Source organism: Nomascus leucogenys, chromosome 7b, assembly GCF_006542625.1.
Source record: "Nomascus leucogenys isolate Asia chromosome 7b, Asia_NLE_v1, whole genome shotgun sequence".
Classification (NCBI taxonomy): Eukaryota; Metazoa; Chordata; class Mammalia; order Primates; family Hylobatidae; genus Nomascus; species Nomascus leucogenys.
This window is the reverse complement of record NC_044387.1, coordinates 12,695,315-12,712,732: the sequence shown is the minus strand read 5'-3', so window position 1 is coordinate 12,712,732 and position 17,418 is coordinate 12,695,315. Positions and strand designations below refer to the sequence as shown.

The 17,418-nt window shown below is 55.7% G+C and overlaps 1 protein-coding gene across 6 annotated transcripts in view; it reads left to right on the top strand.

The window, feature by feature from the left end:
* SH3BP1 (SH3 domain binding protein 1) overlaps positions 1 to 17,418 on the top strand; it is a 32,692-nt gene that overhangs the window by 8,744 nt on the left and 6,530 nt on the right. For 2 of the 6 annotated variants that reach the window (XM_030815596.1, XM_030815595.1), the window contains 12 exons: positions 405 to 549; positions 1,389 to 1,457; positions 1,622 to 1,712; positions 2,115 to 2,260; positions 3,868 to 3,979; positions 4,318 to 4,399; positions 4,492 to 4,572; positions 5,372 to 5,488; positions 7,215 to 7,312; positions 7,605 to 7,788; positions 10,876 to 10,970; positions 12,360 to 13,127. In XM_030815596.1, coding sequence (XP_030671456.1) covers positions 405 to 549; positions 1,389 to 1,457; positions 1,622 to 1,712; positions 2,115 to 2,260; positions 3,868 to 3,979; positions 4,318 to 4,399; positions 4,492 to 4,572; positions 5,372 to 5,488; positions 7,215 to 7,312; positions 7,605 to 7,788; positions 10,876 to 10,970; positions 12,360 to 12,772 — 1,633 coding nt within the window. In that variant the 3' untranslated portion in view covers positions 12,773 to 13,127. Of the gene's footprint in view, positions 1 to 404; positions 550 to 1,388; positions 1,458 to 1,621; positions 1,713 to 2,114; positions 2,261 to 3,867; positions 3,980 to 4,317; positions 4,400 to 4,491; positions 4,573 to 5,371; positions 5,489 to 7,214; positions 7,313 to 7,604; positions 7,789 to 10,875; positions 10,971 to 12,359; positions 13,144 to 15,747; positions 16,409 to 17,418 lie in introns of those variants that run through there. The other 4 variants (XM_030815599.1, XM_030815597.1, XM_030815600.1 and 1 more) reach the window with 4 other exon arrangements.

The following is a 17,418-nucleotide window of genomic DNA, read 5'->3' as shown; positions in this document are numbered from 1 at the left end:
TGGTGGCGGGCGCCTGTAGTCCCAGCTACACAGAGAGGCTGAGGCAGGAGAATGGCGTGAACCCGGGAGGCGGAGCTTGCAGTGAGCCGAGATTGTGCCACTGCACTCCAGCCTGGGCGACAGAGCGAGACTCCGTCTCAAAAAAAAAAAAAAAAAAAAAAAAAAAAAAACAGTCCTGCGGCGGCCCCATTCTCCGCTCTGTGGAGTGGCTGTGATCACCAAACTTGCCACCAGGGGGCAACCCAGAGCACTCATGGCCCAGCCTGGGCAGAGGCCCGCCAGTGGAGCTCTCAGATCTGCAGCTCTAAATCCTAGAATCCCATGTGGTCTGCTGTATGGAGGGGACACTTGGCTCTGGACATGCAACAGGGCAGGTGACCAGCTCACCTTGGGATCATCCCCAGGCTCAGTCAGGCAACCAAGAATTCAGGCAGCAGTCAAGGCCTGGGAGGCGGCCCAGGCAGTCACAGCCATACGACCATGGCCAACAAGGTGGAGACACTGAAGGAGGAGGAGGAGGAGCTGAAGAGGAAGGTGGAGCAATGCAGGGTGAGGGCCATGGGGGTCCCCTGGATATGTAGGGGTGGCAGGGGTGGGTCCTGGCCCCATCTCACAGGCAAGGAAGCTGAAGTTCAGAGAGGTGACATGACTTGCCTAAGGCCACGTGGCTAGGAGCCAGCAGAGCTCCGCTATTCCCTCGTAGCTTCTCTGTCTGTACCCCATGCATAACTTGGGAAGGCGGAGACTTGGTCTGTTTCCTGAGTCTCCATGTGTTTGCTGAGCGAGCGAGTGAATGAATGAATGAAGAGTGAATGAAAGAATGCTTGAATGGTGAATAACAGGGCACTGTGCAAGGCCAGGTGCGGTGGTTCACGCCTGTAATCCCAGCACTTGGGGAGGCCGAGGCGGGCAAATCATGAGGTCAGGAGTTCAAGACCAGCCTGGCCAACATGGTGAAACCCTGTCTCTACTAAAAATACAAAAACTTAGCTGGGCGAAGTGGCAGGTGGCAGTAATCCCTGCTACTCAGGAGGCTGAGTCAGGAGAATCGCTTGAACCCAGGAGGCGGAGGTTATAGTGAGCCGAGATCACGCCACTGCACTACAGCCCCGGCAACAGTGTGAGACTCCGTCTCAAACAAAACAAAAAAGAAGGCACTGTGCTAAGGCTATGGGGACACAGAGATGGGGACGAGAAGCCAGAAAAGTTTGAGGGAGTTCCCAGGGGCTGGCCCCAAGCACCAACCATGGCAGAGAGAGGAGCCTGGCTGGGACCTTCCACCTGCAGTTGTGTAGCCTGGGGCAGGTCACCAACCCTTCCAAGCCTCCTCTTCTCCTCTAGACCCCCCAGCCTCACCCAATGTAAGCTCTCCCCTCTCTATCCCCAAGGACGAGTACTTGGCTGACCTGTACCACTTTGTTACCAAGGAGGACTCCTATGCCAACTACTTCATTCATGTGAGTCCAAGACCGGGCCCCAGCCATCCAGAGCTCGGGGGCTGAATGCCAGAGCCAGGGGCCACTGGGGCTGTAAGATGGTGGAGGGGGTGTCTGCTCTCAAGGACCCTATAGAAGGCTCAGCTTCCCTCACTTCCGCTCAGGGTGTCCCTTTGTCCCCACAGCTCCTGGAGATTCAGGCCGATTACCATCGCAGGTCACTGAGCTCACTGGACACAGCCCTGGCTGAGCTGAGGGAGAACCACGGCCAAGCAGGTGGGGGCGTAGGCCCAGCGATACCACATCCCTGACTCTGCCCTGCTCGGGGCTTATTGAGAAGCTTGCACTTCATCCTGAAAGGCAGCAGGAAGCTGTGGATGGGTTCTGAGAGCTAGGCTCAATCTGTGATGGAGAGGCTGCTCTGGCTGCCGTGTGGAGGGTGGAATGAAGGGGGCAGGACTAGAGCCAGGCCTGTTAGGCAGAAGGAAGCAATGGTGGCCTAGACTAGGACAGAGGTAGTGGAGGCAGGCCGATTCGAGAGATGTGATGGATGATTTCAGATGTGTGCCTGGACAGTCAGTGGCAGGTGGTACCACCTTGAGGACATCAGGGGGGTGCCCCTGCCTGACTGCTTGGGGTGGGAAGGCCCTGGGCCACTGATCTGTTTCATCCCTGCAGACCACTCCCCCTCGATGACAGCCACCCACTTCCCCAGGGTGTATGGGGTGTCGCTGGCAACCCACCTGCAAGAGCTGGGCCGGGAGATTGCCCTGCCCATCGAGGCCTGCGTCATGATGCTGCTTTCTGAGGGCATGAAGGAAGAGGTGGGGCCCCCTGGGGCAGGTGGGGAAGGAGCACAGGAGCCCTCATTCTGTCCCAAACCCCCAACTTGCTGCCCTGTCCCGGTGCCTGTAATTCCCTCATTCAAGCCCAGCTCCCTGGGAGAAGACATGGCCGCCTCCTGCGGCATCCACACCACCTCCCCCGTATCAATGCTCACGTGGGCCAAGTGCTGTGCTAGAAGCCTTTGCATTCCTGGCTCCATTTCTTTTTTTTTTTTTTGAGACGGAGTCTTGCTCTGTCACCCAGGCTGGAGTGCAGTGGCACAATCTCAGCTCACTGCAAACTCCGCTTCCCGGGTTCACGCCATTCTCCTGCCTCAGCCTCTCCGAGTAGCTGGGACTACAGGCGCCCGCCACCACGCCCGGCTAATTTTTTGTATTTTTGGTAGAGATGGGGTTTCACCGTGGTCTCGATCTCCTGACCTCATGATCCGCCCGCCTCGGCCTCCCAAAGTGCTGGGATTACAAGCGTGAGCCACCACGCCCGGCCTCCTGGCTCCATTTCACAATTTCACAAGAGAGAGACAGGTAGAGAGGTAACCATGCCCAGAGTAATATGAGAAGGTGACTTCTCAAACCAGGTGCTCCGCTGCCACACACTGGCTGGATCTGCTGTGAATACATTGCCCCCCTGTCCTGAAGACAGACCCTAGTGATGGCAGGTACCCCAAAACAGTTCTGAGCTGCTCAGCAATCCTGCTGGGGCTTCCTTTCTCCCTTACACTTCTTTTTTTTTTTTTTTTGAGACGGAGTCTTGCTCTGTTACCCAGGCTGGAGTGCAGTGGTGCGTTCTCGGCACACTGCAGCCTCCGCCTCCTGGGTTCAAGCGATTCTCCTGCCTCAACTTCGCAAGTAGCTGGGACTACAGGCATGCACCACCACGCCCAGCTAATTTTTGTATTTTTTAGTAGAGATGAGATTATGTTGGCCAGGCTAGTCCTAAACTCCTAACCTCAGGTGATCCACCTGCCTCAGCCTCCCAAAGTGCTGGGGTTACAGGCATGAGCCACTGTGCCCAACCCTTTTTTTTTTTTTTTTTTTTTTTTTTGAGACAGGATCTCGCTCTGTCACCCAGGCTGTAGTGCAGTGATGTGATCCTGGCTCACTGCAACTTCTACCTCCTAGGTTCAAGCGATTGTGTCTCAGCCTCCCAAGTAGCTGGGATTACAGATGCCCACCACCATGCCCAGCTAATTTTTCTTATTTTAGTAGAAATGGGGTTTCACCATGTTGGCCAGGCTGGTCTCAAACCCCTGGCCTCAAGTGATCCACCTGCACAGGCCTCCCAAAGTGCTGGGATTACAAGCGTGAGCCACCACACCCGGCCCCTCCCTTCCACTTCTGACTGGGCTCCCATTTCCCCATGATTTTTCCCACCTCCTCCCAGACTTCCCAGCCCCACCCTTTGCTCAGAATTCTAGACCTTGAAGGTTGAGGCCCGTGGACACCGTGGTGCCCACACTGCTGGCCAGACCAGCGGGGACACAGGCCTAGCAAGGGCCAGTGGCACACCCCAGGCTACAAGTGCGCCAGGGTGTCCTGCCCTGCCCACCCCTTTTTGACCCTTGCCTGCCTCCTCTCGAACCCAGGGTCTCTTCCGCCTGGCTGCTGGGGCCTCGGTGCTGAAGCGTCTCAAGCAGACAATGGCCTCGGACCCCCACAGCCTGGAGGAGTTCTGCTCCGACCCGCACGCCGTGGCAGGTGCCTGATCCGGGGAGCCCTGGGCAGGAGGTTGGGGGTAAGGGGTGCAGCGGCTTGAAACGATCCCAAGATAGCCTGGCTGTAAGACTTGATATTCTGTTGAGACTGAGGACACTCGGGTTCTTAATGTGGGGTCCATCATGAGCCCCCCCAAAATGTTTGTACATTTTTCTAGGGACAAGATGGCTAGCCTTCATTTTCTCAAAAGGGCCTGCAGCCCAAAGAAACTGTCAGACCTAGACACGTTAGTGTGAACAAGGGCTGAAGGTTCCTTCTACAGGGAGAGTGGGAGAGCGGGGTGGGGGCTGCCTCTGACCCTCCCCACACCCCTGCTTCAGGTGCCCTCAAGTCGTATCTGCGGGAGCTGCCAGAGCCTCTGATGACCTTCGACCTCTATGATGACTGGATGAGGGCGGCCAGGTGAGGATGTTGGAGGAGGGAGGGGATGGGGAGGAGGAGGATGCAAAGGTGTAGCCCTGCGCTGGCTGACAGGTCTCTCCACTCCCCGCCAGCCTGAAGGAGCCAGGGGCCCGTCTGCAGGCCCTCCAAGAGGTGTGCAGCCGCCTGCCCCCCGAGAACCTCAGCAACCTCAGGTGAGCCCGAGCCTGCCTCCCCAGCCTGCCGCAGAGCCAGAGCCCAGCTGGGATCAGGGACCCTGGGACCCCGGGCTTCAGCCTGGCCTTGCCACTGTATCCTAAGAAATATTTCTGAAAATGCAGCTTTGATGGATTAGTCATTTATATATATAATTTTTTTTTTTTTCTTTCTGAGACAGGGTCTCACTCTTGCCCAAGCTGGAGTAAAGTGGTGCAATCTCGGCTCACTGCCATCTCCGCCTCCTGGGTTCAAGCAATTCTCCTGCCTCAGCCTCCCAAGTAGCTAGGACTACAGGCGCCGGCCACCACACCCGGCTAATTTTTGTATTTTTTGTAAAGATGGGGTTTTACCATGTTGGTCAGGCTGGTCTCGAACTCCTGACCTCAGGTGATCCACCTGCCTCAGCCTCCCAAAGTGCTGGAATTACAGGCGTGAGGCACTGCGCCCGGCCAGATTAGTCATATATTTTTATGCAAAGCATTGAAATAAATGAGACCTTGAACTTTTGAAGCCATACCTAGCCTGGCTTCACATGCCACCTCTGGGCAGGCCACTTGGCGTCATCATCTGGAAAATGCAGATTGTAATAGTCCCTACCCTATAGAGTGGCTGCGAGGACTCAGCTTGGCTCAGTGCCCGCTGCAGGGTTGGTGCTCAGTGGATAAGCTGATTTAACTGTGACAATGTTAAGACCATTCTGGGCGGTGCCTTTCACACTCTTTGGAAACCCTGTGCTGGAGAATTCTCAGGGCTGGGTGCGTTCTGCCTCTGGCCTAAGCCTGCCTCCACCCTTAGGTACCTGATGAAGTTCCTGGCACGGCTGGCGGAGGAGCAGGAAGTGAACAAGATGACACCCAGCAACATCGCCATAGTCCTGGGACCCAACCTGCTGTGGCCACCTGAGAAAGAAGGGTGAGGGGCCGCAGGCTGGGGGAGGTGGCAGGAGGAAGGCAGATCCCACCCCAACCATCTGTTGTCTATTTTTCCCCTGGGCCTCGGTGTCCCCATTTTTGGAGTGGGTTTTTGAGGCCGTTTTTGAGGCTGCCGTGAGGAACAGGCCGAAGGGGCCGTGCAGGCCACAGGGCTTTGGAGAGAGGCAATTCTGGCATTTTGGCCAGTGGTGGTGATGAGGTGTTTAGTGGGATGGGGGAGCTGGGAGCCTAGAGATCAGGTTCTTTTTTTTTTTTTTTTTTTTTTTTTGAGACGGAGTCTTGCTCTTGTTGCCCAGGCTGGAGTACAGTGGTGTGATCTCGGCTCACTGCAACCTCCGCCTCCCAGGTTCAAGTGATTCTCCTGCCTCAGCCTGCCAAGTAGCTGGGACTACAGGTGCACACTACCACTCCCCGCTAATTTTTTGTATTTTTAGTAGAGGCAGGGTTTCACCGTGTTAGCCAGGGTGGTCTCGATCTCCTAACCTCGTGATCCACCAGCCTCGGCCTCCCAAAGTGCTGGGATTACAGGGGTGAGCCATCGTGCCCCAGGTGTGAGCCACCGTGCCCAGCCTGATCAGGTTCTATTAATAGCTCCGCCCCTCCACCTTCCAGAGATGGGCCTGAGGAGGTCACCCTTAGAACCTCCATTTCCTCATCCGTAAACTGGGGAGAAATCATACAAATTTTGAGGGCTTTTGCTTTGGGGAGTGAGCGATATGATAAACTGGGAAATGTTTTAGAAACTGTGAAGTGCAAGCCAGGTCCAGTGGCTCTTGCCTGTAATCCTAGCACTTTGGGAGGCAAAGGTGGGAAGATCACTTGAACTCAGGAGTTTGAAACCAGCCTGGGCAACTTAATGAGACCCTGTCTCTACAAAAAATTAAAAAGAGTAGCCAGGCAGGTGGTGCGCACCTGAAGTCTGAGCTACTCAGAAGGCTGAGGTGGGAGAACTGCTTGGGCCCGGGGCGTCAAGGCTGCAGTGAGCCATGATGGAGCCACTGCATTCCAGCCTGTGCGACAGAATGAGACCCTGTCTCTAAAAATGAAGAAATAGGCCGGGCACAGCGGCTGGCGCCTGTAATCCCAGCACTTTGGGAGGCCGAGGTGGGTGGATCACCTGAGGTCGGGTGTTTGAGACCAGCCTGGCCAACATGGTGAAACTCCATTTCTACCAAAAATACAAAAATTACCTGGGCGTGGTGGTACATGCCTATAATCCCAGCTACTCGGGAGGCTGGGGCAGGAGAATCTCTTGAACCCAGGAGGTGGAGGTTGCAGTGAGCCAAGATTGTGCCACTGCACTCCAGCCTGGGCGACAGAGCAAGACTCCGTCTCAAAAAAAAAAAAAAGAAGAAATAATAAAATTAAAGTGTAAAGTGCAGTGCTATGTGAGGAGTCATCATTATTTACCTGGCCACAGATGGCAAGATTTCCTCTCCCGTGCTGATTGCATTTGCTTGGTAGAGGCGTCTAGATCACAACCATGAAGAAAAGGGTCCTTGATTAATGAGTGATGTCTGTCGGGGTGAAGGAAGGGGGACATTTGGCATGTGAGTGACACATTTACCATCAACCGGTGGTTTATGGGCTTTTTGAGAACAAGGACTCAGTATGATGGATCCTTGTGTCTCCATTGCCCAGCACAGGGCCAGACAGAGAGTTGGGGTCACAAACCCTTTGCTAAGCAGATGATCTCTTTGTCCCAGGGACCAGGCCCAGCTGGATGCGGCCTCTGTGTCTTCCATCCAGGTGGTGGGCGTCGTCGAGGCGCTGATCCAGAGCGCAGACACCCTCTTCCCTGGAGGTGAAGCTCCCGTCTGCATGGACGCCCAGCTGGGTGCCCTCCTTCTGCCCTGCTCCCTCCCCTGCAGCCCCACAAACTCACTATAAGTCCAGGAGGAAGTCTGAGCCTCAGTTTCTCATTTTTACAACGGGGATGGTCTGCCTGCTTTGTGGGGTTGTGATGAGGCTCACACGGGAGTGGGGAAGCTGAGCATGGTCCAGATGGGTTCAGGGGAAGGGGAAACGGTCCCGGCCAGTGGAGTGAGGAGCCTGGTGCAGTCTCTGAGAGCCATCTCTGCTCCTTCTGTCTCCAGACATCAACTTCAACGTGTCAGGCCTCTTCTCAGCTGTTACCCTCCAGGACACAGTCAGTGACAGGCAGGCCTCTGAGGAAATTCCATCCACTGCCGTGCCCACCCCAGCCACCATCCCGCCTCCGGCTCCAGCTCCAGCTCCAGTTCCAGCCCCAGCCTTGGCTTCAGCAGCTACCAAGGAAAGGTGAGGACTGAGGGGCATGAATGGCTCCTATGGTGGTCCCAGAGTCAGCCTGCCTGAGGCACCATGTCTCAGAGCTGGAAGCTGAATTTTTGGAAATGTAATTATTAGCATTTTCATCCCGAAGACCAGATCTCCTAGTTTGGAGAGGGTGGGGTAGAGACTCAGAGGCGGCATTTGTCTCAGCCACTGATGTGTGAGTGCCCTGTTCATCATGTGGCAATTTCCTGAGCACCTACTGTATGCCAGGCTTTGTTTCCAATCCTAGGGAACTCGAGAGATGATCATTTTGGAATCTAAATACCTTCCAGTTTTGTTTTGTTTTTTAAGACAGAGTCTCATTCTGTCACCCAGGCCGGAGTGCAGTGACACAATCTTGGCTCACTGCAACCTGTGCCTCCCGGGTTCAAGTGATTCTCTTGCCTCAGCCTCCCAAGTAACTGCGATTACAGATGAGTGCCCCCACACTTGTCTAATTTTTGTATTTTAAGTAGAGACGGGGTTTTGCCATGTTGGCCAGGCTGGTCTTGAACTCCTGGCCTCAAATGATCCACCCACCTTGGCCCCTGAAAGTGCTGGGATTACAAGTGTGAGCCACTGCACCTGGCCTCTTTTTTTTTTTTTTTCTGAGATGGAGTTCACTCTTGCTTAGACTGGAGTGCAATGGCGAGATCTTGGCTCACTTGCAGCCTCCACCTCCCGGGTTCAAGCAATTCTCCTGCCTCAGCCTCCCAAATAGCTGGGACTTCAGGCGTGCACCACCATAGCCAGCTAATTTTTGTATTTTCAGTAGAGACAGGGTTACCCCATGTTGGCCAGGCTGGTTTTGAACTCCTGGCCTCAAGTGATCCGCCTGCCTTGGCCCCCCAAAGTGCTGGGATTACAGGCATGAGCCACCGTGCTTGGCCACCATCTTCTCTTTGATTGTTTAAATCTGGAAGGGCTTCGTGGTACCGTGGTACCTCCATACCAAGCAGCTACTGTTCAGGATACCACAGAGCACTGCGGCTCACACCTTGAATTTCCTGATGAGCAAGACAAACGCTTACGTTCCAAGGCACAGGGAGAGAGAGAGACAGCATCAAGCACAGCCACCAGTGCGTTCTCTCTGTAGTGTCAGGTGGAGAGGCACTGCCAAGGGAGGGGGAGCAGGTTAAGGGGGAGCGTGGGGGCTACTTTAGCTGTGGGTCCAGGAAAGGCCTTGCTGAGGAAGAGACGACCAAGCAGAGACCCGAAGGCAGTGAGGAATGAGCCTGGGACCCCCTCTGCTTCTCACCCGCTCTCTGGCTTCCGGTGGCCAAAGCATCTCATAAAGATCATGTGGCTGTGCGCGGTGGCTCACACCTGTAATCCCAGCACTTTGGGAGGCCGAGGCGGGCAGATCATGAGGTCAGGAGATTGAGACCATCCTGGCTAACACGGTGAAACCCTGTCTCTACTAAAAATACAAAAAATTAGCCAGGCATGGTGGCATGTGCCTGTGGTCCCAGCTACTCGGGAGGCTGAGGCAGGAGAATGGTGTGAACCCAGGAGGCGGAGCTTGCAGTGAGCCGAGATGGCGCCACCACACTCCAGCCTGGGCAACAGAGCAAGACTCTATCTCAAAAAAAAAAAAAAAAAAAGATCACGTGGAGGCAGATTGGGCAACATAGCAAGACTGTGTCTCTACAAAAAATAAATGAGGTCGGTGTGGTGGTGCACACCGGTGGTCCCAGCTACCCAGGAGGCTATGGTGGGAGGATTTCTTGAGCCTAGGAGGTCAAGGCTGCAGTGAGCAATGATTGTGCCATTGTACTCAGCCTGGGCGACAGAGTGAGATCCTGTCTCAAAAAGAAATGGCTGGATGTGGTGGCTCACTCCTGTAATCCCAGCACTTTGGGAAGCCAAGGCAGGTGGATCACTTCAGGTCCAGAGTTTGAGACCAGCCTGGACAACATGGTAAAATCCCATCTCTAATAAAAATGCAAAAAATTAGCCAGGGATGGTAGTGCACACCTGTAATCCCAGCTACTCGGGAGGCTGAGGCAGGAGAATGGCTTGAACCGGGGAGGCAGAGGTTGCGGTGAGCCAAGATCGTGCCATTGCACTCCAGCCTGGGCAACAAGAGCAAAACTCCATCTCAGAAAAAAAGAAAAGAAAGAGAGAAAGAGAGAAAGAAAGAGAAATGGCCGGGTGTGGTGGCTCACACCTGTAATCCCAGCACTTTGGGAGGCTGAAGCAGGTGGATCACTTGAAGTCAGGAGTTTGAGACCAGCCTGGCCAACATGGTGAAACCCCCATCTCTACTAAAAATGCAAAAAATTAGCAGGGCATGGTGGCGCACGCCTGTAATCTGAGCTACTCGAGAGTCCGAGACAGGAGAATCCCATGAACCCAGGAGGCAGAGGTCACAGTGAGCCAAGATCATGCCATCACACTCCAGCCTGAGTGACAGAGCGAGACTTCTTCTCAACAACAACAAAAAAAAACAAGGCTAGGTGGCGCACACCTGTAATCCCAGTACTTTGGGAGGCCAAGGTGGGCAGAAGATCGCTTAAGGCCAGGAGTTCAAGAACAACATGATGAAACCCCGTCTCTACTACAAAAAAAAAAAAAAAAAAAGCTGGGCATGGTGGTGTGTGCCTATAATCCCAGCTACTCCAGAGGCTGAGGCAGGATAATTGCTCGAACTTTGGAGGTGGAGGCTGCAGTGAGCCAAGATCGCGCCACTGTACTCCAGCCTGGGCGACAGAGCGAGACTCCGTCTCAAGAAAAAAAACCACATGGAGGCCGTGAGCTGAGGCAGAGGTCAGGCCCTATGTCCCACCTCCCATCCTACCCCTACCTACCAGGCAGGTGGGGCTCCCTCCTGGTCCCTGGAGGAACGTGGACTCTGTCACAAGGTCACAAAGCAGCCAGGGGCTCAGTGGATGCAGACCCTGACCAATGCCAGAAGCATCTTCTGGCAGGGGTGTGTGGCGTGGGGACAGGGTGATAGAGAGCGAGTGCTGGGAGGATCCAGACTCCACCTGGCAGCTGGAGACTCGTCAGGATTCCATGAGACTTCTAGGAGGTGGCCAAGTCTGCCCCATCCTCTCCTTCCCTCTGCAGGACAGAGTCTGAGGTGCCCCCCAGACCAGCCTCCCCCAAGGTCACCAGGAGCCCCCCGGAGACAGCTGCCCCAGTGGAGGACATGGCTCGGAGGAGTGAGTTGGCTGTGGGAGGGGAGGAGGGGACAGAGGGTGGGCGGGGAGAGGGGACAGGCAGTCCCAGGTCCTCCTATCTTTTTAGGCAGCCAGGGGAGGCCAGGAATCAAGGTGATAAAGAGCCCAGGTTTTGCCACCTGGCACTCTGGGTTTAGATTTGAGCTCTTTAACCTTGGGCAGGTGAGTTCACCTGTCTGGGCCTCACCCTCCTCTGTGTAATGGGACAGTGTCTGCACTTACCTTACGGGGCTGCATGGAGCCTGCAGTGGTGCTGCAGGAAGAGTGCCTGGCCCTGGCACACAGCACGTGCCCACTAAAGGGGAGCCGGCGTGAGTACTGGGGTACTGGAGTCCCGTCCCTCCAGAAGCCCAGAGGTCACAGACTACAGTGGAAGGAGGGAGTCTTCAAAGGGCAGTGAAGGGGCTGGGCACAGTGGCTCACACAAGTAAACCCAGCACTTTGGGAGGCTGAGGCGGGTGGATCACTTGAGGCCAGGAGTTCGAGACCAGCCTGGCCAACATGGTGAAACCTCATCTCTACTAAAAATACAAAAGTTAGCTGGGCATGGTGGTGGGTGCCTATCATCCCAGATACTTAGGAGGCTGAGGCAGGAGAATCACTCGAATCCGGGAGGCGGAAGTTGCAGTGAGCAAAGATCGCGCCACTGCACTCCAGCCTGGGTGACAAGAATGAGACTCTGTCTCAAAAAAAAAAAAAAAAAATGGCAGTGGCAGTGAAGGAGAGGAGGTGGCAGGGGTGGGAAGAAACCAGGGGCCTCCTTCTGAGCCCCTCTGGCACACTCACCTGTCAATTTGGCCCAGAGCCGACCAGGTGAGAGAGTGACTGACACTCAGTGGAGGCAGTGGGCAGTGGACAGCCAGGAATAGGCAGAACAGCTCTGGGAGCCTGGTGACCAGGGCTGGCAGGTAGTCTACAGTAAAATAAAAATGAACAAGATAGGCCAGGGACGGTGGCTTACGCCTGTCATCCCAGCACTTTGAGAGGCCGAGGCAGGAGGCTCGCTTGAGCCCTGGAGTTCAAGACCAGCCTGGACAACACAGCAAGACCCTGTCTCAAAATTTAAGAACTTTTAAAAACTAAAAAAAATGGGCAAGATAATTTCAGAGGACAAAAAGTCCTGCGAAGAAAATACAACTAGAAAATGTGACAGAGCAGCTGGGGTGGGGCTCTAACTAGGGTGCTCAGGGAGGACCTCCAAGGGGCAAAGGGCACAAGGAGAGGCCTAGATGATGAGGAGCCAGCCACGGAAACGGTGTTCCTGGCAGAGGGAACGGCAGATGCAAAGGTTGTGAGGGGGCACGGAGCTTCGTGGATTCACCACAGGCCACGTGGACACTCAACCTCCCTCACCCTTTCCTTCCTCAACAGCCAAGCGCCCAGCGCCAGCCCGGCCTACCATGCCGCCCCCCCAGGTCTCTGGCTCCCGCTCCTCCCCTCCAGCCCCGCCCTTGCCCCCTGGCTCTGGAAGCCCTGGGACCCCCCAAGCCCTGCCCCGACGCCTGGTTGGCAGCAGCCTCCGAGCCCCCACAGTGCCACCCCCATTACCCCCCACACCCCCTCAGCCTGCCCGGCGCCAAAGCCGGCGTTCACCAGCCTCCCCCAGCCCGGCCTCCCCAGGTCCAGCCTCCCCCAGCCCAGTCTCTTTGAGTGCCCCCGCACAGGTGGACCTGGGGTCTGCCACAGCAGAGGGAGGAGCCCCTGAGGCTGTCAGTGGGGTCCCCACTCCCCCAGCTATCCCCCCTCAGCCCCGCCCCAGGAGCCTTGCCTCAGAGACCAACTGAGCGGCTGGTTTCTCCCTAAGCAGCCCTCGGCATCCCCTCCCTCCCCACCTGGCCCTCCCAGGACAGCTCTCACCCCCCACAAAGGGGCGTGGGCCTCCAGCCTTTGCCCACAAGTGCCTCAGTGCCCACTGGGTCGGCCCCCATGGCCAGGAGGGCTCAGGACAGTCCTCCACTTCCTGACCTTTTGCTCGTCCACCCTGGGCTTGGGGACCCCCCACCGGATTCTCCACTCTCCAGCAGGTCCTAGGGGAGCCACCGGAAGGAAGGAGAGGCTTGCCTGCTCCTACGGGACTGATTCTTTTGCTGACATGTTTTTTGTAAGGCTGGTAAATAAATTATTTTGGACAAAACTGGAGCAGCTGCCCAAATGATAGTTTTATTTTCTGTCCTTGAAATAAAGAAGCCAATTTTATAAAGGGGAAAAAAAATACATATTCTTTGCCTCCTTTCTTCCTGTCTGAAATGAGATCACAGCAGACATTTTTAGAGCTTTCTCTGCACTACATGCTGTGCTTTTCTGTGGATGATTTCCACTTAAACTTCTCCTACTGCAGTAAATACCATTACCTCTTACCAGTGAGGAGACTGAGGCTCAGACAGAAGTGACCTGCCAAGGTCACATGGCAGTCAGGCAGGGGCCTGGGATTAGAGCCTAGGTCTGACTCCAAAGCCTGGCTTGTCCCTCACGTTCTGGACAATTTACTTAACTTCTTGGTATCCCTTTTACTCATTTGTGAAACTTTATAACAATTCCCTCCACAGAGGCATTGCTCTCCATTGGAAACCAAAGCACCAGCCTTGGCCCACGGAAGTGCCTACCGCTCCCACTGTTTCCTGGACCCCTCTCCTTCCGGGAGGAGGCTGGAAAGGCTCCCCAAGGAGCAGGGATGGATCTGTCCTCAAACCTTCCCTAAATCTGCTCTGTGCCAGGCCCTGAGCTAGCTCCCAGACTTAACCCTACACCCAAAGAGTTCCCGAACAGACAGGCAGAAGCAACCATTAGAATCAAGTGTCTGGCCAGGCATGGTGGCTCACGCCGATAATCCCAACACTGGGATCCTGAGGCAGGAGGATCACTTGAGCCCAGGAGTTCTAGACCAGCCTGGGCAACATAGTGAGACCCCGTCTCTAAAAAAAAAATTACAAAAATTAACTGGGCGTAGTGGCGTGTGCTTGTAGTCTCAGCAACTAGGAAGGCTGAGGCAGGAGGATCGCTTGAGCCCAGGAGTTGGAGGCTTCAGTGAGCAGTGATCATGCCACTGCACTCCAGCCTGGGTGACAGTGTAAGACCCTGTCTCAAAAACAAAATCAAGTGTCATTGCACTGGGAGCCCATATTAGCCAAGTTAGGGGTGGCCATATAACCTAGACTCATGTGTATGGGGTGGGTGGTTAAGAACGGCTTCCTGGAGGAGGGATATTTAAGGGAAGTCTTTCAGGAGCTGACCTGAAGATGAATTTTATCTGTTTATTTTTATTTATTTTATTTATGTATTTATTTTGAGATGGAGTCTCGCCCTGTCACCCAGGCTGGAGTGCAGTGGTGCGATCTTGGCTCGCTGCAAGCTCTGCCTCTTGGGTTCAAGCGATTCTCCTGCCTCAGCCTCCCGAGTAGCTGGGACTACAGGCACCCGCCACCACGCCCAGCTAACTTTTTTTTTTTCATTAGAGACGGGGTTTCACCGTAGCCAGGATGGTCTCGATCTCCTGACCTCGTGATCCGCCCATCTCAGCCTTCCAAAGTGCTGAGATTACAGGCGTGAGCCACCGAGCCCGGCCCTGAAGGTGAAATTTTTAAAGGAAAAAGGAACATTCAGGCCAAGGAGACTACCTATGCAAAGGCCAGGAGCAAAAGGCTTAGGGCACTTGGGGAATAGGAGCTCGTTGAGCTTCCAAGGTTGGGTTACAAGGTACAGTTTTTCCCAAGTCTTTGGAGCTCCAGTTGCTCCTGGGGGTCACAGCCTTCTCTGAAGTTGGCAGACAACTTCAAAACTGTGACACCACAGCTCACAATTCATTCATCCCCACACTGCAGACCAGTGGCTCCTCAAAGGTCCCCAGACCTGTGGTTGCTTCCAGATCACAAGGCCCCCTCCCTAAGATAGGGACCCAGCCAACCTGGGTCACCCCATTATTATCCTGTGCAATTGGCCACGATCATTCTGGCTCCTGCCCTCCCGGGGCGTGCTCCAGTGACAGCCTGCCTGCCTCTAGCCCAGTGCTTCCCTACCCTAGCCTCACAGTATAATCCCTGGAATTAAACCAACTAACCAACCAACCAAAAAATGCCCAATCCTCACCCAAAACAGTTACATGAGAATCTGTCCTGCTACACATCGGTGATTTTAAAAGCATTTGTCAAAAGACATTGAACTGTACATTTAAGATCTATGCGTTTTACTATATGTAATGATATCTGAAAATAAGTTCCCAGGGGACTCTAACGCAGTGTGAAGAATTACTGGTCTAGACCGAGGGCTCCAGCACCCAAGAAGACACCATGTGCCTCGTACCCCATCATACCCACACGTTTCTTGGGACTTCGCTCTGAACTGGAGGGTCCACGATTCAGAGGGCAATGAGATTTGACCCAAAGGCAGTTCATTTAGCATCTGTTTTTCTCCTAGCAACCAGCTCGCCTAAGTTTCTGATTGGCTGGAGGTCGCGGGGCCTTTCGCTTCGCGTTTTGTTTGTAGATTCTTATTGGTTAAGAAGAGCGTCAGTCTCCCACCCCGTAAGCGTGTAGTCGGCGATGAAACTCGGCGACGACTGGTCCAGCAGAACCAGGGACGGGGAGAAGGATCAGGTTAGCTCTTCATTGGTCCCTTCCCTTCGGCGGTGGCCACGAATCCGCCCCTTTCTCCAAGTTCCGTTAGCTCGCGGCCTTGCTCTTCTCCGGGACTCTCGCCCCCATTGGCTGCAGGCCATGCCTTCGCCCCGCCCCCCGGTTCTTCCAGCGCGCCAATTGGCGGCTGCGGGGAACGTGCCACGGCGAGCGCGCCGTGCCCGCGGAGAAAGCGCGACGCGGGAGGCCGGCGACCAGCCGGCTGTATGGCGCGTTGCGAGAGGCTGCGCGGAGCGGCCCTGCGCGACGTGCTGGGCCGGGCGCAGGGGGTCCTGTTCGACTGTGACGGGGTGCTGTGGAACGGCGAGCGCGCCGTGCCGGGCGCCCCGGAGCTGCTGGAGCGGCTGGCGCGGGCCGGCAAGGCGGCTCTGTTTGTGAGCAACAACAGCCGGCGCGCGCGGCCCGAGTTGGCCCTGCGCTTCGCGCGCCTCGGCTTCGGGGGGCTGCGCGCCGAGCAGCTCTTCAGCTCCGCGCTGTGCGCCGCGCGCCTGCTGCGCCAGCGCCTGCCCGGGCCTCCAGACGCGCCGGGCGCCGTGTTCGTGCTGGGCGGCGAGGGGCTGTGCGCCGAGCTGCGCGCCGCGGGGCTGCGCCTGGCTGGAGACCCGGGCGACGACCCGAGCGCGGGGGACGGCGCGGCCCCGCGCGTGCGCGCGGTGCTCGTGGGCTACGACGAGCACTTCTCCTTCGCCAAGCTGAGGGAGGCGTGCGCGCACCTGCGCGACCCCGAGTGCCTGCTCGTGGCCACCGACCGTGACCCATGGCACCCGCTGAGCGACGGCAGCCGGACCCCTGGTGAGCGCGGGAATGGCAGGGAAACTGAGCTGGGGGCGACCTGCGCATTCGCCTCCACGCCTAAGGGTGAGGGGCGGGGAAGAGGCGTCTCCAGGTGGCAGGTGGGGAACAGGAGAGGGCGAGGGAGGCCCAAGGTGCTTTGGTGTGTGTGGGGGGGGTGATCCCTGTAGCCGCCATCCTGTGAGGGGCAGCAGTGTGGTCCCTGTTGGACAGAAGAGGAAACTGAGGCCCATTGTAACTCAGGGAGTTGGGCGAAATTCTGCCCTACCCACCATCGGGGTGGGGTTGGAGAGGAAGCCTGGAAGGATTGTCCCCGTGTGGGGGTTGAAACACCATTCCCAGAGGCAGAATGTAGGCAGGTGTGTGGGGAGCAAAGGCGGTGGAGTTTGACCTCAGTTCCAGGTCCAGCTCCAGCTCCACAGCTGTGTAATCGTGTTCAGTTACATAACCTCCAAGCATCTCTGCCTGGATGAAAAATGGCAGTGTTCACCACGCCTGGTGACAGTGATCAGGGTGAGTGCCTGGCACATAGTAGGTGTTCAGATGATGTAAGTTGTAGCCAGAGTCCCCCATATTACAGAGAACTTAATGAAACAGCTTGGTGTGTGTTCTTCGGTTTCCAAATTACTCTGGAGATGGGAGTTATTGTCCCATTTCTCAGTTAAAGAGACTGAGGCAGCCGGATGCAGTGGCAACGGCCTGTAGTCTCAGCTACTCGAGAGGCTGAGGCGGGAGGATTGCTTGAGCCTAGGAAGTCAAGGCTGTACTGTGCTATCATTTTGTCTGTGAAAAGCCACTGTACTTCAGCATGGGCAACATAGTGAGACCTTATCTCTAAAAGAAGAGGAAAGAAACTGAGGCTAAGAGAAGGGAAGTGAGCTGCCCAAGAACAGATACAGTGAGCCCCTCCACCTCCTGTGTCCCCACACACCTGCCTCCATCCTGCCTCTGAGAATTGGTGTTTCAGCCCTCACACATAGGGACAGTCCTCCCAGGCTTCCCCTCCAACC